The sequence below is a fragment of the Micropterus salmoides genome, unplaced genomic scaffold (genome assembly GCF_014851395.1).
Source record: "Micropterus salmoides isolate LMB-PRFRI ecotype aquatic unplaced genomic scaffold, ASM1485139v1 Ms_hic_scaffold_2, whole genome shotgun sequence".
NCBI lineage: Eukaryota > Metazoa > Chordata > Actinopteri > Centrarchiformes > Centrarchidae > Micropterus > Micropterus salmoides.
Window position 1 is genome coordinate 2,905,208 of NW_024041150.1, and position 27,123 is coordinate 2,932,330.

At 40.7% G+C, this 27,123-nt stretch overlaps 1 protein-coding gene across 1 annotated transcript in view; it reads right to left on the minus strand.

The window, feature by feature from the left end:
• LOC119913375 (attractin-like protein 1) overlaps positions 1–27,072 on the minus strand; it is a gene marked incomplete at its 3' end in the record, with an annotated part of 72,616 nt that extends 45,544 nt beyond the window's left edge. The window contains exon 1 of the mRNA XM_038732787.1: positions 26,106–27,072. Coding sequence (XP_038588715.1) covers positions 26,106–26,353 — 248 coding nt within the window. The remainder of the gene's footprint in view (positions 1–26,105) is intronic.
• Positions 27,073–27,123: the final 51 nt, after the last annotated feature.

The following is a 27,123-nucleotide window of genomic DNA, read 5'->3' on the forward strand; positions in this document are numbered from 1 at the left end:
TTTAAAATATACTTACTATACAATTTATTTACTTAACCCCTAGTTGCTCCAGAGGTGTACGACCTCTGACATATATAGCAACTGTATGTTGCTATGGATAATAATATAATAATGAATAAATGTAATGATGCCAGCTGACTTTTCCATACCTCAAGTTACAGGCTTTACATTCCTCTGCTGCTACAAAAGTTCTGCTTGCTTTCCGAGTTAACCTGAGCTGTTAGAGTAACACATCCTCACAACTTCCCCCTCATTTCATACACTTTCTTTCATTTATTTTCTGCTGTGTTCTCTCAGTTATGTGGCTTTTGCTAAAGTACAGGCATTCTAGGAGATGAGGAAAACTCCTTGGCAAGCTTGGACCTTGGCCAACTACATCTCCCAGGAGCCTTTGCCAGAGGCTAGAGGTTAGCTCAACAAGAGGGCTGGACTTCAACTCTCTATAGTGTCACAGTGTACAGCCTTGCCGCAGCTAATGCATCAGCAGATTTAAGATTTAACAGGCTTAAATGGCAACAGTAAGAAAATCAAATTACACCGGTGTTAGCTTTTAAGGAGTAACAACACTTATGTGCCCAGACAGCATGCAGTGACACCCAGTGTCTCCTTCCCTGACTGAATTACACAATCAAAGTTAAGTAGACTGTCCAGTCCCCTGAAAGAAATGAAGAGAAAGAAAATGAAGTTAAGAGTTGGACTGAAAGGTCAGTGTGTGTCTTACAGGACAGGATACAAGCATCGTTGTATTGATTTTCTCTCTGCTGTTCCTCCACTACAACAACACAGACATTCACTAACCACTAGGACTGCACAACAGCATGGTGACACATTCATACAAGAAAGAAACACGTAAGCACAGCCACACACACAACCACGCACACAAAGACTTTCAGTGACAGCGTCAAGTCAGCTGAGAGTGACATCATTGTCAGTAACAAGAAGACGTACACATGTTTGTGTTTAACTTGACTGTGAGGAAAGTCCACTTAGTGTTTTCTTTCCCTAACCCTGTAATCGTAACCCGAACCCCTCCCACTACATGCCATAAATTAGCCTGTTAAAGAAGGGAGAGTTGTCAAGAAGTGACTTCACTTTGCAAAAATCTCCTTTCTCGTGTAAAAAGACACACACACGTTTGGAAAAAAACAATCATAAAAATTCACAGGCTTGAAAATCCTCCAAGAATAACACCACTCCTTGACTTTATAGTCTTAGATGACCATATTTAGAAAAAAACAGCTCATTGCAGTGACTCATTCAAAAGAACCGTATAATTCACAACAATGCACAACACGATGGAATTCCCTCTCAGGCAAGTCCAAACCTTCCCTGCATCTAAATCTGCTCTGCAGCCTGACTACACTCAGGCAGTAAAGTTTTTTTTTTGGCACTTTGCTTCCTTTGGCTTCTCTTATGAATCCATCCTCTGATGAACTTTAATATGCCCAATTACAGGTGATATTATCATCAATCTGTAATCACATTCAATATCAAACAGTAACTCAGTTGAACAAGGAACAAACTGTATACAAATCATGAGTTGAAGACCGTATTGGCACATCTGCTGCTTGTCTCAGCTCTGGCTTTCTTTACTGTAAATCTATTCAATAAAGCCAGATCAAAGGCTTTGCTCTGTTCTGCTGAGAAAGGCCTCTCCTGTTAAATTGTGAATTCATTAATAAAAGTTCATAAATTCATTCTGTGCATGTCTCACATTTGCTTGAGGAGCTGTAAATATTAAAGTAAAAGAAATTTAACGCCCTGCCACAGTGGGACCTGAACTAAAGTTCCTTTTTCTGAGGTAACATCACTACCAGCTGAGTGATTAAAGTGCAGTGCAGAGCAGCCCTGCCAGTACAAAGCAGATATATTTAATGCAAAACATGTATCTAATCTCCTAACATTTTAAAACCTTTAGTTCATCTTCACTGCTGCAATCAAATGTCAGTCATTTGTTACCTTCTGTCCCAGGTATCAAACCAGACTGCAACATCACAAACACATTGCAATGCAGATCATTGGGATTTTACATAGTTCACACCACAGGACTAAATGCTCAATTCCGATTTATTGCCCAAATCCATTTTTTTTTATTGACTGTTCACATTATTTTTTAAATGCGGCCCATATCAGACTCATGTGTGAACTGGCCATGTCCTGAAAGTGCCCCACATGCGCAAAAGAATAATACAACGTTACATGCAGCACACTGTCCTACAGAGCAAAACATCATTCATCATTTCATCTCGCTCTGTCCAGTAGCTGCTCAGATGTGTGTGGACTAAAGTGACGGAACTGCCCAGCACTGACATACCTACAGCCATAGTGTACAGTGCTGTCATAATGCTGTAGAATAAGGTCAGATTCAGATATATTGATGCATAACAAACAAAGTAAGTAGAAAATAGAAAGATAAAAGAAGTACCATAAGTCTAAAAATTGAGAATAAGCTATTTAAATTAAAGAGCTGAACAGTTTGTGCAGGGATGTGCAAAAGTTCACAGTATGACGTTTAAAGAATATTTAAACGTGTGTTAATGTAATGCATTGAGTCAGGAGAGAGACTTTACATTAATATAACGTGTAGTGAGGGGTTAGGGGGTCAGTGGGGGTCCTGGGCCTTGTTGATGAGGCCAGCTATAGATGGGAGGAAATTGTTCTTATGCTGTGAAGTTTTAGTCCTGATGGACCGCAGCCTCCTGCTGCAGAGGGGTGTCTATAAGAGTTTGGGTGCAGGGTGGGAGGGGTCGGCCACAGTCTTTCCTGCTTGCCTCAGAGTCCTGGAGGCGTACAGGTCAATCACTTTCTCAAAGCAAATGATAAGTCTGCCCTTGTCCTTGTTAGTGGCAGCAGCGTACCAGATGTTAATGGTGGAGGAGAGGATGGACTCAATGATGGTGGTGTAGAAGTGCACCATCACTGAGGTCCTTAGTGATGATGGTGCCCAGGAAGCATAAGGAGGGGCTATCAGATTAGAGATAGATGGTTCATACTGAACAACACCTAGTCCTTGGACCTCTGACTGTCCCATAGGTCGCATGGATTGCTGCTGAGTGTGATGACCTTAACTTTTTCAAAACACAGTATTTGTAACTCAGTACAATCTCTCACTGAGGATTTCTGTTGTCAGTCTTTCTGAAAAAGGGAAACCAAATCCAAAGCTTTACTACCAATATTTTAAACCTGGAGTATAAGAACTTTTTCTGCCCTTCTGGAGGTGGGAATAATTACACAATCACTGTTGATGCGCGCTTATGATGTTACAGGTTGTTAGGTTGAGTAAATGCAATAGCTATATATCCTATTCCAAATATTTTACATATACCAACCTCTCCAAAACGCAACATTGACAGTCCTCAGTCCCTTCTCTTCTCTAAGCATACTCCAATGAGAAAAAAACCTGCACCAGTGGTTACCTGTGTTTGTCCTCTGTGCCTAATATGCTTTCGCCCAGTTTGCTGTCAGATCATTAGCAGCCAAAACGCTTCACAAGTGACACCTGTCAGCTACCCTTGGCTTCTATTCAAGTTCATGTACTTCAAATAATTCAACTTCTTTCATTGCAGTTGAATTGCATAAAAAAGTACACGTTGTGTGAAATTGGTAGGGTATATACATTGTGCCCCAGTACCCTTTTTACTTGTAATCAAACGTAATCGAGTTTTAAAGGGGATATTGGATCTGCACACTGAAGGTTGCCTATCATCATATGATGGTCAGTCATGAGTTTATCATCTCATGCCTGGCACACAAAGATTAAGACATAAAGGCAGATGAAATTTAAAATATTTGGTCTTGTAATTCAGTGTATTTCGATAATCTATAGTTTTCACAAATCTAGCTCACATCCACAGAGGAAACAGATTAACAATGTTCTGCACAATAACCTCAGAGCTTTCCTGACTCACATACAGGAGCGGTATTATCTTGGCTCTGGCAGTGCATCCAGTTTCCAATTTCCACACCATTTATGCTTGTATTGCGTTCAAACAGTCTTCTGATAAAACAGTAAGTAATATTATCTGTGACACCTCTTGAACGCTGTGCAAAACTCTCACAGTGGATGCAGTGGAAATACACAGAAGACAGCAGCAAAGCTGCATAAAGCCAGTGATGGATAACCAGACAACGCAGAGATGGCGGCTGCATTGTTCACACCAGCAAGCATGCACACACATGCACACACACACAAGGTGCAGGGGTCCCCGAGCTGGGGCCAATAGTGAAGATTGAGAGATCTGTGTGGCGTGTGTGTGTTCATCCGTGTGTGTGTGTGAGAGCAAAAAGAGGAGATAAATGGCCAACAATTGAATAACCTTGACCTTCTCTGAAGATATCCTTTATTAAAAATCAAGAAAATTCCTTCTACTGGGAATAACGAGGGCAGAGAGAGAGAGAGTGTATATGATTGATGTTACAGGGTCTCTATCACCTATATAGTCATGGTCCAATGGCTTTCACACTGCCACATCTTTCATCGCCATCTCGCTCTCTCTCTCTCTCTCTCTCTCTCTCTCTCTCACACACACACACACACACATTTCGTATGGATGCTGTACCTCAAATAAGGTCAAAGCAAAGCTAATAGGAACATGGCACGTTTAAATAGAACAGAGTCAACTGACAGAGAGAGGAGAAAACAAGAAGAAATAAAGAAAGCAAGGAAGGAAAGGGGAGAGAATAAGAGCAGAAAGAAAGGGGCAGAGGAAGAAGGAGAGAAGAGGTGGAAGAAAATGCAAAAGAAGAGTAAATAAAGGAAAAGAGAAGAAGAACGAGGAGGGATGAGAAAAGAAATGGATAGAAGAAAACAGACAACTAAAGAGAAAAGATGAGGGAATGGGAAATAAATGAGTTAAGAGGAAAGAAGAAGAGAACTAAAGCAAAAGAAAAAAGAAAAGGAGAGAAGAAAATAGGAAAGAAATGGCGACAGAAAGGGAAAAAGAATAAGAGACAACTGAAAGAAGAGGAAGAAGAAAAGAGGACAGAGGAGAGGACAAAAGATGGAAGATAGGAAGACAGTTTCAGGAAGAAAAGGAGAAAAGTGCAAAGAAAAGGACAGGAAAAAAGGAAAGAAGAACACACACACATACACACAACCATCCATCCACCTCCACTGTCACACACAAACATACAGCGGGCTGCATATCGATGTGGATATCCATACGCATGAGGTGACTTTGCTTTACCCATCTGCCTCTGTGGGATGTTAAAGTCATATTCAAATATTCATCCCCTCATGTTTGAGCAAACAGAGCCTCCTGTACCTCAGCAGACCCTCATCAGTCCCCCAGCTTTAACCTGAAACTAAAGACCCTTCTCCCTAATGACCCTCCCCACTCTAAAGGTTAATAGACTTTATGAGTCAGGCTATTAACTGCTGCCCTGAGGTCTATAAACCTAGGGAAAGTAAAATGTTATACATAGGGGGGACATTTACATAGTTACAGACTAAACTAACACTGAACTGGCCCTGATGATATCACACATGATCACAAGATCTTTAGGTAAGTAATAGTTTTATTTGCCCACCCTCTACCATATCCAGTGCTTGATGTGGGTCAGGTACTCATCAAGTCTCTTAATAAAAATGTAACCAAACCAAAATGTAAACAACATTGATAATGTCCTTTAGACGCTGACATCCAAGGAAACGCCAAAAGTACAATTTAGGGATGCACCAAATGTTCGGCTACCAAAATTAATCATATTCAAAATATTTTAAAAAAGCACTTTTGGTGTTCGGCCTAATAAGTCAAAAGACCGAATAAATTTTACCGAACAATTACGCTGACATGTCGACAGTTTGGAAGTACCTGAGAAAGACACAAAAATCGCTGTTTGCATTACAGCTTTGAGTGTTTCTGTCACTCGTTTGTGAGAATAATAATAATAATAATAATCTTTATTTGTAGAGCACTTTTCAAAAACAAGTTACAAAGTGCTTTAACAAGTGTAAAGACAATAATACCCAAAAGACAATAATACAAAAACAATCCAAGATAAAAGCAAGAAAACATTGAAAAGACTAAAATACACATTTAAGATAAATATAAAATTAGTAAAACAGAATAAAATAAAAGTCAAATAAGATCGGGAAAGGCTCTCCAATAAAAGTATGTTTTAAGAAGGGACTTAAAAGAGTTCACTGACTCAGCCGACCTGATTTCCTCGGGCAGGCTGTTCCAGAGCCTCGGGGCCCTGACAGCAAACGCTCTGTCCCCTTTAGTTTTCAGTCGAGGCGATTAAGCTAGCCGCACCTACATTTGGAGTGCGCACGTATTCAAGCCTTTATGGTAAATCCACCGAAACGACCCAGAGCGAGCTGACAGGCAAGTGTTGCAGTATGAGAGTCCTACCTGAGCAGAGGCTGTGAAGTCTTCATGTTACGCCATACGAGAATCATATACAACATTATTTATCAAATTTGGTCATACCTGATGAATTTAGCGCGTCTGGTTTTCAAAATAAGGTGTCTGTACAGGATGGAAATAAGATTAATTTTGCCACATGTAATTTATCTTGGACCCACCCAGCTGCTTCTGTCGCTTCAGGACTGTCCTCCCAAGAAGAAGCATCACAGCATCAGTTGTTTCAGCAAGTACCCCTAAAACCCTATATGTTTACGATCAAGTGAGCCGCCGTAGACATTACGACTGAAGCAAAGGAGGAAGTCAGGTAATCGACAATATGTAGGTAAGAGGTCGGTGGTGGCAGGTTAATTTTCTGTTTCAGACAGTAAACTTTGTGTTTTTTTAAAGCATGGCCACAATCTTTCCATAAACTAAACCACATGTTTATTATTGTAACAATGTTGACCAAGCTCCCCTAACTAACCTTAACAAAACACTTATTTTAACACAAACCCTGACCTAAATCTAACCAGTTAATGATTAAGATCTGGGAATGCAGGTAAAATAGGTCCAAGGGCAAGAAACACAAGCACTCAGATGATACAACAGGTTATAAACAAATCGACAGTTTAGCCAGATAAGCTAACACTTTATTAGGAGCTAAATCTGAAAGTGAGTGCAACCTCGCTAACAACCCATCCACTGCACAGGAACATGCTGAGAGTTTGGTATTTCAAATATGATGAAAGTTGGGAGTGGGTCTGTACACTGTGCTAGATGTTTATGGTGGATAGTTTGGATAATGAGTTTACAGTTTGCTTTCTTGTCCAAACATGTTTGAATAACCCTGAGATTTATTTACAACTTGTCCAAATGTTTGACTGCTTGCGTTCCCTTAAATTTACTGAGAGACCTTTAGGAACAGCATCGGAATCTTGACACCAATCAACATTAATAAAATTGCGCGACTTCCAAAGATTCCCTTATTTTATCAGCTAAGTCTAACTGATACAGAAAAGAATGTACATTTGTGGATGTAAATCTAATTAGATAGATATAATAGACATTTTCATTCAGGAACGCTGGAGTCCTTGAGATATGTCGGCTTCCAAGATGTTGGAACGATCTCTGTCTGTCTGGTTTAGGGACTCTCCCTCTCCATCACAAACAGGCCAAAATATAGCCTGTAGTTAAAGCAAGAGCCCTGCTGTCTGCCAAATGACGCGTTTTACATCATCTGGCTGAAAGCAGAGTACTTAGGCTTCCGTAGAATTTGAATGGAAGGATTTTATTTGCAATTTTACATTTTACATTTTACGTTAAGCATTAGAATATTGTTGCACTTAATAAAGAATGTGCCATCCTTATATAACCCCGATGAAATAATGTACTTTTACATGGACAAAAGGAAACAATTCTCACCCAGCTGTACATTATAAATCAGTCAAAGAGCAGTCTTTTCACCGGCTAGGAACCAAAAACCATCAGATTCAGTCTTATTACAGAAACAAATGATTCCTCAGCTGGTATTTGAACCCAAGTTGATAAAGTCGGTCAGTCAACATGAGTTATTTTTCAGTCGGAGGGAAAGCTATTCTGTCTTCTGTGTCCTGACACAGCTCGACAGTACATGCATCTCCACTGACGCGTGAGTGTGTGTGTGCAGAAATAGAGCCTTTATTACAGTCTGACAACAGGCCGCCATTATTACAGAGTTTGCACGCAGCCCAGCCAGGCCACAGGCTGATTATACACTGTGCCCTACAGCTGGCAGAGGTGTGTGTGTGTGTTTCGTCTATGTGCCGTTCCACCCCTGTGCTGAGCCCCACCACATGTGGTCTGCATTAAAACACTTTTGTGTGTTACGGGGCTGTATAGCGTTCCCATGCTGACTGAAATCACTATCCCCTGTTGTCAGCCTCTCAGTCACATTATGGGATGGATTCCTGTACTCTGTAAGTACACTCAGAGACAGAAAATCCCTACACCACACCCAACATAGGCTTGTTAAGCTCTGAATACACTCCAACACACGCTGTCTCATACATCAACCTCTCACACCAACACGTACCACAACACAGAACAAAAACAAAGGACAGAAAAAATAAAGGGCAGTGGTTGAACAAAGCTGTTGTACAGGGACATTTAAACATCACAAGAATATAACTTTTCTAAAATAAGTTGTAATATGAGTCCACAGAAAAGCTGAGTTTGAAAATGAATCTTGTGTTTAATGAAGAGCTTCATGCAAAGCATTTCTCAGCTTACAGAGCAGCTAACTGGGATGCTACAGTCTATATCAGAATGTAAACAGTCACAGTATTCATCTTCTAACCTGACATTTTCTGCCATGTGTAAAGATGGGGTAATCCCACCCCCCTCCCTTCAGGCCTCCCTCAAAAGCCACTCCCCCAAAATACATTTTCATGTGCAATGATTACATAGGCAGAGTGCGCACAGGTTTGCAGGTAGGCAAGTAGGTAGGCAGATAATAATAATAATAATAATCTTTGCTGGTAGGCCAGCAAATGATTGGACGTGCTTATTACAGTCCAGCCACAGATACCAGATTCTTTCACTTTATGTCAGAACTTTACTGATTGCTGTCGAGATGTGAATAGGGTTACAACAAATATAATAAGAAATGCTTCTAAAAAAATTGCCTGCACTAGCTTTAAGATTTTTACTCATTAAGGTGGGAAAGTAGTGTAACCAGACTATCCTCCCACAAAATACGGCAGTACAGGTCATCTGTGCAAGTAGCTTATTATGCCCAAATTTTATGTTTATTGTTATATGGCGATGGCCATAGTGAATATGACAGGAGCAAAGGAGGAAGTCAGGTGAGATTTAAAGAGCGACAGTCCCCTATTAGTTACATTAGTAACTCATGTAACTTAACTTACTTCCCCAAACTATGAACTTTTTCTAACCCTAAACAAACTGTGAGAATTTCACAATGTTAATCCCATGCTTAACATTTTGATTAAGACTGACTGAATTTTTTTTTTATCTAGTGACATCAAAATTCATGTGGTCAGGATCAGAGGTGCAGGGAAGGAGAGTGTTTATGTACCCAGCCCCGAGGTTTGTAGTACAGCACAGTACGGATTTTAACCTCAGGTACAGGAGGCGGACACGCTAACGAGGAGGCTAAAACCCATGGGCGCTAGCGCCTCTCTTAAGGCGTCGGGGAGTGAGGTTTACTCATTGCATAGCCTAGCTGGCTACCGTTACACTCACCCCACTAAACCTCACTCCTATCTGTGTCACGGCACCAATGTAACCGACCCTGTGGTCTGTAGTACAGCACATTCTGGACTTGAACTTGCAACCTCTTGTACGGGAGGTGGACCCGCTAACAAGGAGGCTAAAACCCATGGGCGCTAAAGTCTATCGCTGCTGTGTCTCTTAAGGCGTTGGAAAGTGAGGTTTACTCACTGCCAGTTACAAAGTAATCTGATTACAGTAATCAGATTACTTTTGTCTGTAACCAGTAATGTTCACAACTTAGTTGTCAGCTTTGTTAAAGAGCATAAAAGAGAGATCCTGTGTATTTTCTCATTATAATAAGGATTTGTGTTGATCTGGGCATATATGAGGTGTAACTTGTTATTTGGCAGACGGAACTAATTACTTTCAGCAGTGAGTAATGTAGTAAAGTAAGGCATTACTTTTTTTAAAAAGTAACTAGTAATGTGTAATATATTACCTTTTTTGAGTAACTACCCCAACACTGCTCATTGCACAGTCTGGCTGGCTACCGTTACACTCTGTGGTATCTTAGGCCATACTTACATCTAGTTTAAGAAAACTAAGACCAACCAATCAAACGTCTTATCTGGCTGACACAAGTCCACGGCTAAGTATAAACAAAAGCATGTACAAAACATTTAAATTTTATCTGGATATCAGACACATTAACTGATGTTGAGTTGAACGGGAGCCTAGTGAACAGAAAAAAAGTGTTTATATCTCATGGTTTCTTTTCAAGCGCTGAAACCACAGGTGTACAAAATGGTGCAGAGCACAACAATAGCCTCAGGTGATACAGAGCACAGCTGTAACAAACATGAAGCTCTGACCACGCTACCTGGCAGCAAGTGACAGGACATGACAGAATGACTGCTCGCCCTCAGGCAGCATGTGTGTATTCACCTGATACAAACGTGTGTCTGTGTTTATGACTTTCGCTCATACTCTCTATCTCTATCTCTCTCTCACACACACAAACACACACTCCCTGCCTGAGCGGGTGGTCTGAACATCATGTCAGAGGCAGAAAAAGGAAAACAAAATCAAAGAGGACTGAGAGTTACAAGAGAACATGGGCAAACAACCAAACATGAACACAAATAATCCCGACCCTGCACTCGCTGTAAACATACCCACCCACCACCTGTAGATACACACAGAGAAAGAGACACAAACACATAAAAACACAGAAGAAATACACAGGCTAAGAGGGAAGCAGAGCTAGCACATGCTTTAGTGATGAAATCATTTGTGAGAAAACGCAGTTTGGAAGCGAGAGGGGAGTATGTCTTTGGGTGGATTGCAGGAAAAGCATGTGTGCTTGTGTATGTGTGTATCTACTGGGACAGACAGAGAGACATGAACTGAGTACAGATGAAGAGATGAGAAGAGGAAGAGTGAAAAAAAGCAGAGAGGACAGAGAGTAAGGTCTGAATCCAAAGAGATGCTCCCTGCCAGGAAATAACTCCGGCCTCAGCAGAGACCCAGAGGATCATCTACACACAGTCGGCAATCCAAACCTGACCACACACATACACACAATACACACCCAAGACCGGGATAATGAAGCTGAACATTTATTTTGTGGTTGCTGCAGAGAAGAAGTCAGTTCTCATTCACATTTTGGTTAAAGTTCAAGGATGACCAGAAACATGCACAAAGCTTTTTCTAAAATGCTTTTAATGTGAACTCAGTACTTTTATGTGGTTGCTTGCCACAAGAAAAGCTTTCTAGCAAATAAACGTTGTATGGCTTTTGCTGTGAAGTAGCCAGGTGAAGTCTAGAGTGACTGACACTGGGATTAGTTAGAGCATTTCTACAGTGTAGGGCTGACCCCGAATAGTCAAAGGTTTGACGCTTCGACTGTCAATCTCCAAGTCGAAGCATCTGATTTTACATAGAACTACCAGTTTTCTCCCACAATATACATTTCAACATTTAATGCTGTAAATAAACATGTAAAAAGAATGAAACTTTCAATAAATGTTTTTAAAGTGCGTTTAAATCACACAAAGAATATTATATCGTTTTTAAACAGCTGGCTACTTGAAATAGACCCGCGAGGAAACGCGATGTGCATGCAGTTGTCGGCAGCACGGCATGCACGCACAATTCTGCACAAGACCAGTGAATGACAGGAGAGAGAGAGAAAATATGGTCAACAATAGGCCTCAGTTTAGCTTCGGCTCGCAATCGCCATGCACAAAAACCCACATTCGACTATCAGTCGACTAAAGGCAGTACTTGACGATTGTGATTCAACTATGTAAATCCTTCGTCGGGGAGAATGTGGACAGACTACAACAGTGAATTGGCAGGTGAACAGTTGCACAAAAATTTGGTTGGTGGATAATTTAATAGGCATGGTAGGGACATGTCCTTACTCATTTTCAGCAACTACTGAATTGTCTCTAGCAATAATTTTGATAAAAACAACTGAATATTACCATTGTTGTCCGTCAATGGCTAGTCAATGTGTAATGTAACTACAAGTATAATGCATTATGCCTCCCCCCTCACATGCCACACAGTGGTTTGGTCCATTGCCTACCTTTGTAAGACCCTCAGCGACTTTATTTCTAAAATGCGACTAGTGACAAATCTTGTGTTATTCAGACTATCAGGAGGAAAGTGAGAAATATACAAATATACTATATAAATATATACGCTACGGCCTCTTTAAAGGTAGGGAGTCACCAATTCTTTACCGTCTCTCTTGTTTACCATTTAATGCCAGTAAGACTGAAAAAATTATACTTTGGTGCTAATGGTTCGTAAAATGATTGAACGATTGGACTGTGGACATTGAGTTTAAACATTTTTATTTGTATGTGTGATTTTTGGCAGCTTAGAACAAGCTCAAGCAGGCGACCCAGTGGGATTTAAAGGTTTAGTGTGTATGTTTTAGTGCCATCTAGTGGTGAGTGTTGCGAATTGCAACCAGCGACTTACGATGCCATCACGTGCTCCTCCTGGTTCGTCCCATTTCCTGAGTTGTGAAGTCATACTTCCGATTTCAGTGTGTGTTCATGTGCTCTTTAGTTGGAATGTGGAATCAACATGGACACTACTGCAAAGATTTGTTGGATTATCATTATCAGAGCTTATAAACAACACACAGACATCTAGTTAACTCTGCATGGGCAGCAAACTAACCGTTATAGCCTATCACAAATTACATGTTTGCAAAATATGTATAGGCAATACGTGATTTTGCTCAAATCAAAGTTCTAGATACTTATTTTTGTCCCATGTACACTTTATTTCTCTTTTTGCAATAAAGATTTAAGGAGGAAAAAATTATTATGATTATTCCGACAACACCTGAATGCACCATAAGTCACCCCTCACCCCTCCCTTTCCGAGCGTGCAGGAGAAGCTACAGTAGCCAACATGCTCTGTCGGGTCTCATGCTAAATAATACGTGTGGACCTCCATTTGTCCAAATATCTCTTATTTTCTTATTTCTTATAATCCAGTCAACTACTACAATTAACGTTACTTCTTCTTCTTCTGTATTAAATGTAGTGACAAAACGCACTCTGTCGAGCAGTTTGTCCGTTTAGGCTGCTGTAGAAACATGGCGGCGCAACATGGCGACCTCCATGTAAGAGGACCCGCGGTGTATGTTGATAGAAATGGCTCATTCTAAGTTAATAAAAACAGTTCATTATGTAAGGTCTTTATACACCACTGAAAATATAGTTCTGGATATTATATTGCATTTCTGTCAATAGATCCTCCTAAATATTACACACTGGACCTTTAAGAGGTTTTATGTATGTATGATGTACATCCAAAGAACTTCTATAAAAACCGCACCAGGCGTCTAATTGAGACCTGTTTATTTGTCAAAACGTGCAGCCACACCAGCCCAGTTAAAAAGGGACAGCTATCGAAATGGGACTCTGCTTTAATTCTAGTTTTATGGTAAATTAATTTTCGAAAAAGGTCTGATTGGAAAGGGACCCAAGAACAGTCAGTCTCAGTCCAAAATAATCCAAATGGTAATTTGACCAAAATGTGGCCAAAGAGAATAAAAATTATGCACTACAAATTAAGTAGCAGTCATGGCTGTAAAGCGATAGAACTGCACTTCAAAATTCACACTCCGGCCTCAAAAAACACATTTTCTTCTGTGGTAATTATGACGCTCACACCTTCAAAACTAGCAACGGTGTTTGAGTGACATCTGTGGCGCAAGTCCTATATCATTTCCCAATGTAAGCAATGCCATTATCATTTCATGCAATTGATAGAGTTTGAAAGTGCCAGATGAGCTAAGAGACCCGCAGATTTTAGATATTCATAACAAACATGTCTTGAAAAAACAAATAAAGAAAGGACCAACATTGCTGACACAGATTTCCTTCAGTCTTTGCTGTAATGCTGCACAATGCTGGGAACAAAGATAGACCGAAAATCTATCAAGCCACAGTCAGACTGTAAGAACTGTTCAAAATCTGTAGTCTCACTGGGAATCACTTCACGTTCAGGACTTCCTATAGAAGTGAATGTTATCAGTTATACAAAAAATAAAATGTTCAGTCCAGTATCATATCCATCAGTTCAGCTGTAAGCCTGATACAAAAACACCTCATAGCCTGATAATCAGCCAGATATGCTTTATTGTTAAAGTAATACTGAGCTTGACACACACAGGGACTTGGCTAATGAGCCAACTTTGTCCTCCTAATATTTATACCCTAATGGAAGACATTTTCCGTCAACAATTGTCTTATTATCTTGTGATGGAGGGACATTTACCACAAACACCAATCGGATTACTCGACATCCAATAAAGGAGGTAAATGGTGAGTGTGTGTGACAGGTAGTATAGGCTATACACACGCGGCCAAATGAGTACTTTAAAGTATTTCAGACTGCATGAAACGACTGGCGATGTATTCCTTCCTGTATAAACCAAAGAGTGTAATTAAGTGGTGAAGAGTTTCATACATTATAGAAAATGCCCTATTTAAGCAGTGAAGCTTGATGAATTGTACTAACTATTTTTGACTAGGACACTTGTCCCGCTGTTTGGATGATGTTGGTCATCAGTTGATTGGACCATCTGTTCAAGGCATTGGTCCAGAGCAAGTATGCCAGATGTCTTTTAAATTATTGTTGCTGTTGACTTTGGTATTCTCCTGGCATTTAGCTCCACCATGGATCCAAACCTCCAATAATTTTTTTCAGTAACAGTATAACAAATGTTCAATAAAAAAAATCAATAACTGTTTGACTTTATTCACTTGAATCATACATGAATTAGGACTTAATTTATTTATTTTTTCATTAAAATGGTTATTTTGTTGAGGAAAAAGGACTCAAATGTTTTTACTTAATTTTACTAGTGCACATTTGTTGACAAAGATTTTATCATAATTGTTTTGAATGTTCAACCTCAGATTTGTGAAGTTATCCACTGTTTGGCATCAAACGTTGACCATAAAGAGGAGTTTAAACCACAATTAACCATTCACCATCACTCAGGAGCAAAAATCAGCCTTTAAACTCAAAAGAAATAACGTTTGATACTTATTGTGATAATTATCGATATCAAAGATATGAAAGTTTTTATCACGATACCAATTTTGGCCATATCGTCCAGCTCTAGGTCAATTCGCCATTTTTAGGATATAAACTGTTGAGGAATTCGTGATTGTGCTGACACAATGACCTGTCCTCGACTCCCTATTTTGATTATTGATTCACCTTCCTTCTAGTGTCACTCTCACACTGACCGGATTTCGTTTCACCTTCACACACACTACCCCATGTGGAACGGAGCGAGACGTCAATAATCGACTCACCTCTTTTGCTTTGTGCAGAGTTCAGTCTGATTGACATGAGGTTATCAGTGTCCAGCCAGTTAGAGAGAGGGTGGCATTGACCTCTCATTCTGGGAATATCTTTTAAATTCTTATTTTCTAACTGCACGATAGTAATACAAGCAGCAGAAAGGAAGGATGCTGTTTGGCTGCAGGGAGTGCACAGTGACTGAGTTTAATGACAGTAAAATGTTTGATAAAACCTCTATAATTTACTTTGTGGACGGCTGCTGCTGGCCTGCTGACCATGCTAGGCTCCATATTTAACATTTACAACCATACCTTAGTCTGGATTCACTTATTAATTTTTTTGATTACATGCCCTCTAATACATCTACTATCTTACAACCACATAGAATCATTGAAATTTTTAACATTCATTAAAGAAAGAATAATGTGTCTGTTATATTGCCATTTTGAGTAAGCTATTGTTGAAGAACAGGTTTTGATCTCAAGTAATCTCAAGTCGATATACAATAAAATTAAATTATCCCCATAGGAGCACTTTGGTAAAAACATTCCCTAGCAGGTGAGACACACCGGTTACGTATAAATAATCCATCAAAACCTGTTGATTAACTAATCACTTAACTGTAATAGTGAAAATATTCTGGTCATAATTCATCAGCTTGGAAAACAAAATGAGAAAAACAGCAAGACTTCTCATTTGAAGACTTTTTTAATGCCTTTACAGATACAGTGTCAGTGGGACTCGCTGTCCCATGATGATGATGTCTTAAGAACAGAGCTTTCCCATCTCTCTGCAACCTCTACAGCCTCAGGGAGGAACACAGGGGGTTATGATTCATGTAATACACCCACCAATCTGACTGTGTTTATGGGTGTGTGTGCTGCACTTGCTTTTGCTCTCATCATAGCAGGATTAACACACACTGGACAGATGGCCGTCCGATGCGCCGCCCTCGCATACACTGCTTTCCCACACACACAATAAACACAAACGCACCCTACAACTCGGCACAGCGCCGTGGCAACTTCAGTTCACGAGCTGTGTCATCATCACTGCACCCTGCCTGAGGCTTAAACACAAATAATCACACGCACGCACACGGGCTGAAGCCTGTGTCAGCAGATGATGACTGATGTCAAAAAAGCACTCTATTCTGTCTCCACTCAGCCCGTCTCCCACTAAAACACCCATGTGGTTGTTTTGTCCTTGAATGGCTTCCTCCTCTATCTTTTTCAAACATCACAGAGCCAGCAGGGTTGATATTTAGATGACTATAACTGTAATTTTACTGTAAACGTAATGAGTTTGTTCTGAGATAACATGTTTTTAGATATCTCCTCCTGCCAAACCTTCCCTTCTTCTGAAACGGTTTTCTAGTCACAGTTTGTGTGTTGTGTTTCTCACAAACTGACATCAACCTCCAGCTTCAATTTGATCACAACATTTTGGCACAAGTAAAGCTCTGACATGATTTTTATGTGTTTATTTACAGATGGAGGATGGAGATAATATGTAGTTTAACTTTTCTTTTCCACAAGACTTCACTATAGTTTGAGGGGGATTTAGACAAATACCAAAAATACAATATTTCGAAAGAGTGAAGGACTTGAAAGTAAAGGGCGGTGGCGTCGGAGAACGTCAATACGTCTTATTTCAGCCCAGTATCCCTATAAATTATGTCCAAATTGAATGATTCTGCACCTCCCATTTTTCAAAGCTGCCCTTCAGCTGCCCTTCATGTTGCGAGGAGGAAATTCTGGGTATGGAGGTTGGAGCATGGGCATGAAGCATGTTGGACTTTCATGTGGGAGACCAGAGTTCACTTCTTGTGACAGACCAACAATTAAAGTTGGCCTTTTTAACCCTAACCATGGTCTTTCCCTAACCTTAACCATGCTGCAGTTGCTATGGGCAATAATGTAGAAATTTAGAAAACACTGTCATTTAACATTTTATGGTATTTTGCAGAATGGTCTAATCTTGATGGTCTTGTCTAAAAGCCTGTGCATTTCCGGGCATTAACGAGCATCAAAGCTTCAAAAAAGCTTAAATTTGATCACAGATCAGTACATCCCAGCTACTGTGCCCTGACTACTTATTATTAGTGTCAAATGATGCTAATTAATGTGACGCAGCATGTGTGTTGCACTTTTATTGTAGCCATTTACTAATTAGCAATAAGGTATATGGAAAAACAAGGGGATGAAACCTTCTTTCTTTGATTTCCTCGTGACCTTGCTGCTCTGACATTTGGCCTTTGTGCCCTCAAAATAATGTGGCCTTGCTCCTAAAAGTTTGAAATTCCAGGCCTTGCTGTAGGGCTGGGCAATAAAACAATATAATTACCACAATATAATTTTCTTCAATAACAAATGTTCAATGTTTGATTTAATTTGTTTCAATCATGGACAAATTAGCACTCATTTTTGTATTTTGTTTAGGAAAAGTCACAGAAAAAAGATTTTACTTCATTTGACTTATGCATATTTGTTGAAAAAAGATTGTTGTTTTGACCTTGAAGAAAAGTTTAAAACCACAATTAACCATCTGGTTTCTTTAACTTTCACTCAGGAGCAAAAATCAGTCTTTGAAGTTGAAAGAAATACTGATTTGACATTTATTGTGATAATTATCGATATCGAATGATATGAATTATTTAGCGTGATAAATTTTTGGCCAGCCCTAGCCTGCTGCAGTCCTATCTGAGTTTACCAGAAAGTCACTGACTCCAATTTCTGAACCAACAAGGGAAATGCTTCATGACAGTCACACTGCTGCCACACAGAAGTGATGTGGAGAGTTGAAGGGGGACCATAATGGGCTCCAACGTCATGTAATAGGATTTCAGACCCACCATAACATCTAAACTGCACTCACAGTATTAGTAGACAGATTAAATCAGACATGTAGTGGAGGGGTTTAATCCAAAACTATAATCCATTTTGGATATAAAAATAGTACTTTATGTATTTATATATATCTTTTCAAAGAATTAACAGGTAGAGTATAATTTTCACTCCACTAAGTCTTCTGACTGACTTTAAGAGGTGTTACATTTTTAAAACCCATCTTGCTGTGGGTTGTCTGACCTCTTGAGTCGCATCAGTCCATTTATCAGACTCCTGTGTGATAAATACGGCTTATTCGGCTTCAGTTGTCTGACAGACACAAACCTCCATTGTGGCTTCTGCACACTGAGTGATTGCTTAATAACAACAAGCCAGCAAGGAGAGAGAAAAGATTTCTATTTATTCTTTCTTTCCTCTATCAATTAGCACCATCAACATCCTTTTCCAGAAGCCCCCTGCCGCATCTCTGCAGGGAGATAATGACTCAGATTGTTTGATCAGTGTGAGTTCATTTCACCGAGGCCTCCAGTGTTTCTGGCTGCCTGCACTTAGCATGCAAGAGTCAAAGTGAGATTAATGCAGCGGTCTATCCTAGCAAAACCTTGGGCAAATAGATTCACTTTGATGTGCCGCATTAGACAGTTTGGTGTGAAAGTGCCAGACGCCACCTACAAGTTGGTGTACAAGTGCTTCACAGCCTCCTCTACACCTTGAGGTTAATAGAGGAAAAACAGGAAACCTATTTAGTCTGATAAAAAGCTTCTACCTGAATGTGCCGCTTCACTGCCTTAGTCGACATCCCTAAAGGGTGAGGCAGTGTGCAAATTTTATGATTTGTTCTAGATGATTCTGCCAGGCACCTGACTTATGAATGTGTGTGAAGCCACAAACCATTCTTACCTTATATATAATATATTGCAGATAATGTAACCACATAAGTTTTCTTTCAAAAAGTTCACTTGCTTTCTAAAGATTTCCAACAGCTGCTTTACAACAGAAACAACTGTATGGTGTCCTTTCAAAACCCTGGGTACCCCTTTAGTGTCATATTTGGACGTTAAAGCTCTGCGGTCAAGTTAGCAATGCTTAGCAACAATAAATATGCAACATCCGGTTACACTTTCAAAATAAAACGCTAGCATTTCCAAACATCACTATTTTGAAACTGCACGTTATAAAAGGTGTGAAACGTTCCAATTTGGTTAGGTTTAGGCACAAAAAGTTCTTGGTTGGGTTTAGGCAACAAAACTACTTGGTTATGGTTAAGAAAAGATCATGGTTTGGGTTAAAATAACTACGTAGGTCAGATAAAATGTCATTTGCGTAACTTAGACAGATTACCTAACTTCTATAACCTAGGCAATTTACGTAACTTGTGTAACTTAAATAAAACTATTTAATGTTGACTTTTTGTTTCACAAGGGACACGAACCACGGTCTCCTGGTTCAAAGTCCGGGTTCTGGCCCTCCATCCACCACAACCACCTCCACCCACTACAGGGCTTCCCCCACAGCGTTGAACTATGACGCTATCCCAGTTCGTTACAAACCGACGAAGATGGGTCTTGACCATGCGTCCATATGTGATGAGTTGGGGAGTGAGAACGGGTTGTTCAAACAGGTTAAAATAGCAGATGTTTATATATAGTGCCAAAGCAGAGGAAGGAGTCAAGTTTTTACGGCACGCTGAAAAGTTACCGAGAGGAGATCTGAAGGATCTCTGAACGTACTTGCACTTGATTTTGACAACACAGACTGGGGTTTACATCCGATCTCTTGCCAGTCATTGCTGGTTCCACTTCTTCCAAACAAAGCTCCACTAAACAATATTTATTTAATGGATTAAATTACTCTGTGTAGTGTGAAATATGTCGCTCAAAGTGATTAACCGACAGAGAATTATAGCGACTCTTCAGCTTGAATTAGCTTTTTAGATTCTTTTTGCTCATTGTTTAGGTTTAGACTTTGCATAAGTCTCTCATCAATCTCTAATTTACCATTTTCAGCAAACAAGTTTTAATAAACCCACTGCACGCAACCTACCCAGCACCAACAATAGATAGACAGTAAGAGACAGGCTGGTGAAGAAAATGGAACACCAAGTATTCAAAACCGTTTTGGCTGCTAGTAAATGTTACTTCAAAGCGTGGGGTAGTTCCAGTCGGCTCAGAGGCATTGCGAGGCTACCCAGCCGACCAATCACAGAGCTTACGGTCCGCGCCGACTCGACGTGTAGTTACATTTTGGAGGAGGTGCAGGTCAGGCGATCACCTACACCGTCGATTTGACACAGAAGTATAAATTGCACTTTAGAGTTAACACATTGCAGTCACAGTAACAACTTTATACTGCAATAATATGTCACGGCTATGTGTTGGTAATCTTCTCTTCCTCTGCACCCAGTGGCCAAAAAAAAGGAGCAATGCAGCTTTAACAGTTACGTTTTAGTTTGGTTATATTAACCAGACCTTAATTGTAGGGATGCAAAAAAGAAAAAGCATCTATATACTGAAAGTTGTTGTGGGAGACAAACATAATAGGGAGTCCACAAGGCAGGGAAATAAATGAATCATTTAGCATCAGTGTTGTGTTTGAGAAGGCTTGGACAATGACTGTCCAACAAATACAAGGAAGGCTGTTGTGTAACAAATGACAAACCACTACTGGCCTGGTAGTAAAGAAAAGAAAAGATAGATTGTAAGAGAAAATTATTTTTTTCTTAATTTACCAAATAATCAGATTTTAAAGTACAGCGTTTGGGGCTCCTGACCAATCTTCTAATTATCACCACATCATCACTTAATTCTCCATATCTGGAGAGAGATCAGACTGAATTATATGTGTGTTTTTGTGTGTTAGTGTGACTTGTGTGTGTAGTTTGTATGTGAGAACAAGCAAGAGGTTATCTAGTCTGGACAAAGAGAACGAGGGCAGCAGAGAATAAACAAAGATAAAGAGAAAACGATATTGGAAAACAAAGGGTGAGACTGAGGACCAGTGAGACTACACATAGCACCAATACCTTAAATCAATAGACAGAATCTACTCTCTATGTCTCCTTTATTGGATCTGTCTGTGTGGATATGAGACACAACAGTGTGTGTGTGTGTGTGTGTGTGTGTGTGTGTGTGTGTGTGTGTGTGTGTGTGTATGTGTGTACATGTGTATGTCCCAACTGCAATCCAGTGGCCACTGAGGCTTTAGTATTGAGTATTTTCAGGGCACAGCAGTAATATTGAAGCACAGGTCCTTTTCTCTGGTCCACTGCTCTCCAGTTCTATCCTGCCCTGTCCTCACTAATAGACACAGCTGATGTAGCCACAAGTACTGTGAAGCGCTCAGATAACACAACTATTTGGAGCAGCAGTGATTCTACAATATTGGTTGTTGACAGGGAGATTCATCTAGTTCACAATCCTCAAAATAACCTCCAGTAGATAATGAACTGAGCCTAATACAAAAGCATGTTTTCATGAAAGAAAGGAGAGAATACCACAGACTGAACTGGGTCAGAAAGTCCAGAATTCATTTGCTTTCAGGACCACCATTACAAAAAAAAACTACAGTGAAAACTGAGGCCAGGACTCAAACTGCAGACAAGGTGAGTTACTATTCTTTAAGCCTACAGAAGCTATTTTTACAGTATCTCACAAAAGTGAGCACACCCCTCAATAGTTGATTAAATCTTTTCATGTGACAACACTGAATAAATTATACTTGTGTACAGCTTGTTTAATAGTGTAAATTTGCTGTCCCCTCAAAGGCTACGTTCAGACTGCATGTTATGATCTTAGTTTTGGGTTATGTTTGTGTTGTATTTTTCCCTGTGTGTTTCTGGTTTTGCCATTGCTTCATATGTCTATCTATTTGCCTCGGTTTCTCTCGTTCCTTGTCCCTAGTTATTTATGTCTTGTCTGTTATCTTAGGTCTTAGTCCTGCATTTTAGTTCTTTGCCTCAGTTCTTAGTCCAGTGCCTTAGTTCATGTTATTGTTAGTTTTTGTTCATCCGCATGTTTAAGTTTTCTTAGTATCTGTCCTGTCTTTTATCTTAGTCCTTGTTCCTGTGTCTCCATGTAGTCCTGTCCATGCTCTGATTTTGCGGTCTTTCCATGTTTGTGTTTTACTTTGGTAGCTCTAACCTTTTGTGTTCTTGTGTACTTTACTTCCTGTTTTATTTTGTAATCTTCTGTGCCTGGTGTTCCTGTCTAGCTTTGCCTCCTGTTCCGTTCTCCTTGATGTGGTCCACCTGTTTTATGTTCCCGCCCTGCTCGTTTGCCTCACTACTTAGTGCCTGTGTTCTGTTCAGTCTGTGTTGGTTCATTGTAGAGTGTTGGTCTGTTGCCTGAGTCTGTTCCTGCTGTTTTTGGACCTCTGTTTCATTTGCACCCCTTTGGATTCTATTTGGACTTAACCACAGTTTGTAAGTGTGCTCTTCTTTGTTAATAAATCTTTGGACTATATCAGCTTAGCTCTGGTGTCCTGTGCTTGGGTTCTCAACCTGCTCAGCCACCTCTACTGCACATAACACTGCAGGCCTTAATGCTCAATTCCGATTTGTTCCCCAGATTTTTTTGTTTGCCAGTTCACATTGTTGTTTAAATGCGGCCCATATCAGACTCCAGTGTGAATTGTCCACGGCCTAAAAGTGACCCGCATGCGTAGAAGAATAACACAATGTCAGACACAGCACAATGTTGTACAAAGGTAAATAAGGAGCTACAGATGTTCGCTCCAGGTAGCTTCTACTTGCTAACCCTCCCACTTTTCACGGAAGACTCCCGTATTTCATTGTCCTCTCATGGGTCACATTTCTCCTGAATTACGACTAGTGTTCACAACTTTGTCCTTTTCATTTACGGTTTCTGGCGTTGTACAATGCATCTCTCTCTCTCTCTCTCTCTCTCTCTCTGTTGTTGCTCTCACACTTCCTCATAGTTCAATATGGCACCTGAAGAACTCTCTGAGGATCTGAAAAAAATAGTTATTGCTCTACATAAAGACGGCCTAGGCTATAAGAAGATTGCCAAGACCCTGAAACTTAGCTGCAGCACGGTGGCCAAGACCATACAGCGGTTCAGCAGGACAGGCTCCACTCAGAACAGGCCTCGCCATGGTCAACTAAAGAAGTTGAGTGCATGTGCTCAGCGTCATATCCAGAGGTTGTCTTTGGGAAATAGATTTATGAGTGCTGCCGGCATTGCTGCAGATGTTGAAGGGGTGGAGGGTCAGCCTGTCAGGGCTCAGACCAGGCGCCGCATACTGAATCAAATTGGTCCACATGCCTGTCGTCCCAGAAGAAAGCCTCTTCTAAAGATGAAGTTAACGGCCCCAAACACACCTCCAAGACGACCACTGCCTTGCTAAAGAAGCTGAGGGTAAAGGTGATGGACTGGCCAAGCATGTCTCCAGACCTAAACCCTATTGAGCATCTGTGGGGCGTCCTCAAACGAAAGGTGGAGGAGTGCAAGGTCTCTAACATCCCACGGCTCCGTGATGTCGTCATGGAGTGGAAGAGGACTCCAATGGTAACCTGAGAAGCTCTGATTTATGACTTGGATATTGACTTGAACACTATTTTAAAAGGCAAAGAGACTGGTTTTAACTCCAACATGACATAAATTCAGCATAATGCACACATGCAGTGGGCTGCACAACAAAAAGTAATCCAATCTTACATATCATGCTATACTATGAACAACACTGGCAGGATCCCTTAATGCAGGCACAAGCAATGTTGCATTAAATAGGAACGGTTTTGTTCACGTTGGTGATGTCATTGAGGTTCAACCAAACCACAGTGAAAACCTGTCGCCTGCAGCTTTTTATCTAACCAGCTCAATGTGACTGCTGCTTCTTCTTTTACCCTTACCTGCAATACTCAAACCCAATGCACTATTACCAATGCATTAGCATGGTCTCTAAGATCTGTGACCATTGTTATACTTTCTGCTGCTTCACTGTAAAAGCGTTGAAGTGGTTTGCTGTTGTTGTGCCGAAATTTTGTTTCCCCAGCAATTTGTGCTTCTCCTGATTTTATCCTGAATCACACAGAAGCCCTATCATACTCGATATCAGCTTCATAAGATAAATGAAAACAAATCAGAAATCAGTGAGGTTGCTACCTGGTAGATGAACATGGGAACAGAAAAACCACGATACCTGATTGCACAGTATATAATAGCCAGTAAAATGTCTTGTCTTTAAAAATGAGCTGATGCATCTCACTGGGCTTTTCCTGCAAACAATAAAAATTGGCCCAAATATAGATTTTAGGCTTACAATGTGTTCATTCAGACAGCTCTTCTACCTTTTTGAGAGAACTGTGCAAAATGTCATGGGGTGTGTGCATGTGGGAAGTGCTCAGTATCACTGGACACTATCTTGCCACTAGGCAGTCACAATCAGAAAAGCTTCTCTGCTGTATTGTTTGTCTGTTGTCCATCCTACAGCCTGCCCTGTTCACCGCTCTCACAACAATCACATCGACTGAGAAATCGATACAGTCCTCCAGAGAGAAAATCAGACTGAAGTCCTGCCACCTCTCTGTCTTTACTTGTGCAGGTTATAGGTGATGGTGACAAAGTAATGCCATCCTCTCTGGAGGGTATGAGAGGTGATTAATGCCACAGCAGAAGAAGAAGGGAGGGGGATCTGATGATTTGAGCTGCTCTCTCCAAATAGCTTCAGCACATTTTGAAGCCACTTCTCTTGTAAAAGTAAAACATGAAATCTTTGAGTAACTTCGTCTATTAGTCCCATACTCACACAATCTCATTGTGTGAGTGGTCTGAATTATTTTCTCCAGCTGTTAGCCTTTTTCAGATTAGATTTTCATTATGATATTCTGACACTGGTTCAGTCAATTCTTGACTGTCTGTTTCTGCAGTGAAAAAACATTGGGATACTCTTTAAAACACATTTAACTTGTGAAATGTGTTTTTAAAGAGTGTACCAGCCATCAGAAACTCCTGTAGGTTAAAATACGCTAACTCACTAGCCTAGTAACATTAAAGTAACATTATATACCTTATACCTAGATTTTGTCATATTTCAGCCAAATATAGTATGTCTCAAACAATATCAGAGGCAAAACATCCGTCATGCAGTTTCTGAATCCTGATTTATTTTTAAAGAGCAACTGCTAGATGGAAGCCAAAGTAGGCCTTTTAAGCTTGTGTAGTACTGTGTGACAGTGAGAGAGGCAGTCACACCACTCACCGCAGACAACAATCTGCAGTCTGGGCATTAAAATTACATGTTGTCATATTTAGAAAGTGCTTTGCACTCATATGAATTGAACCAGTTTAACCTGTGCAGTTCCTTGCACTTATCTACAATGTGTTCAGACATATGGATGACTTATATCAACTTCTGGAGATTTTTGCTTTTGATGTACACAGACAAAAAAGTCAGCTTTCGCAATTTCTAAATGACAAATCAGACAGTAAAAGTTACTAGAGAACAAGAAGGTGTTTGATCTTTGTTTATCTGTGGCATTAATTGCCCCTCATACTTTCTGACAACAGAGACAGGTGACATCCAAAGGACTTTACTACAACAAAGACAAAGGTGCATCTAATGATATGCATTTACTCACTGATCACAGGTAAATTACCAGAAATAAAAATGCACGGGATCCCAAAATAGCAGTGAGATAACTGAAATGAGGTTAAATAGGCCTACTACGGATAAAAATGTATGTATCAACCTGCTATTCACACCCACTGGTTCGAACACCTGATGTCAGTTCAGTTTTGGACTTTCAACACAACACTGATAAAAATAAAAACCTAAGATGTGAACTCCTAAATGAATGTGGCAGATGTCACATCAGTAACCAACTTACTTGAATCTCCCCTGACAGTGCTGGCACTGATCCCCGACCCATCCGTGATCACACACGCAGCTCCCGTTGATGCACTTCCCTGAAAAACATTTTTTATCGCAGGACTTAGAGGACACAGAGGAGGCTTCCGTGTGAAGCACGAGATGAAGCATCACAAATATCCCGAGGTATGTTTTCAAGACGTCCCGGGCGCTCCTTTTGGACGACTTCGTCCAGGTGCATCTATGCATTCCACCAACATCATCCATGATGGACGCGCAGTGTCTTTTTGAGATGCTGCAACCCCGAAGCAGAAAACGAACTGTCACCTTATGCTATGAGGTGATCTGCTGTCATCAGCAGTGGTGTCGGTAGGCTCAAGAAGCCTACCTGTGACGCCAGTGGGAAAGGCGCAGGAAAACAATAATTACGCACTGTCAGAACATACCGAGCGCTGTGGAGAAAGCTGCGGGACAGGACAAAGACAAGAAACTTTGATGGAAACAGTTTCGAGCTTAAAAACACTGTAAACGCATTTCCAATCGGTCTCATCCGTTCCGAGCAACACAAACATCGAAAAACATGTTACGCGCTCTGCGGCGCGTCCTCAAGTCTTCCAGATAACTTCCACTGTGGTCAAGGTTCCGATGTAAACACACGACCGCGACCGGATAATGCTGCCTCAACGTCAAAGACTGTAATCCCGGAGATAAAGCAAAACCACGGATTTCAGATCATCGTCGTGCGCTGTTCTCTTTATTTTGAGGATGTACTTCCAGACAAAGACGTGCCCTCTGCCCGGGTTTGTTATCAGAGGATGCGCCAGTCGCAGCTCTCCCGGAACGGCGCTTCTATCGGCTCTGTCCGCTGTCGCTCTCCGGCCCCACAGCTGGTTTGCGACGGGGAAACTCTTGCACAAAGCCCTGAGCATGAGCAGTACGGTCACACGGTTAAAGGGGCAGTGCCATTTAAACGTCAACGGCATGCAGCAGGCACGGGCTCCGTGCAGACAAAGCCAGGGACATTCGCCTGCAGCATG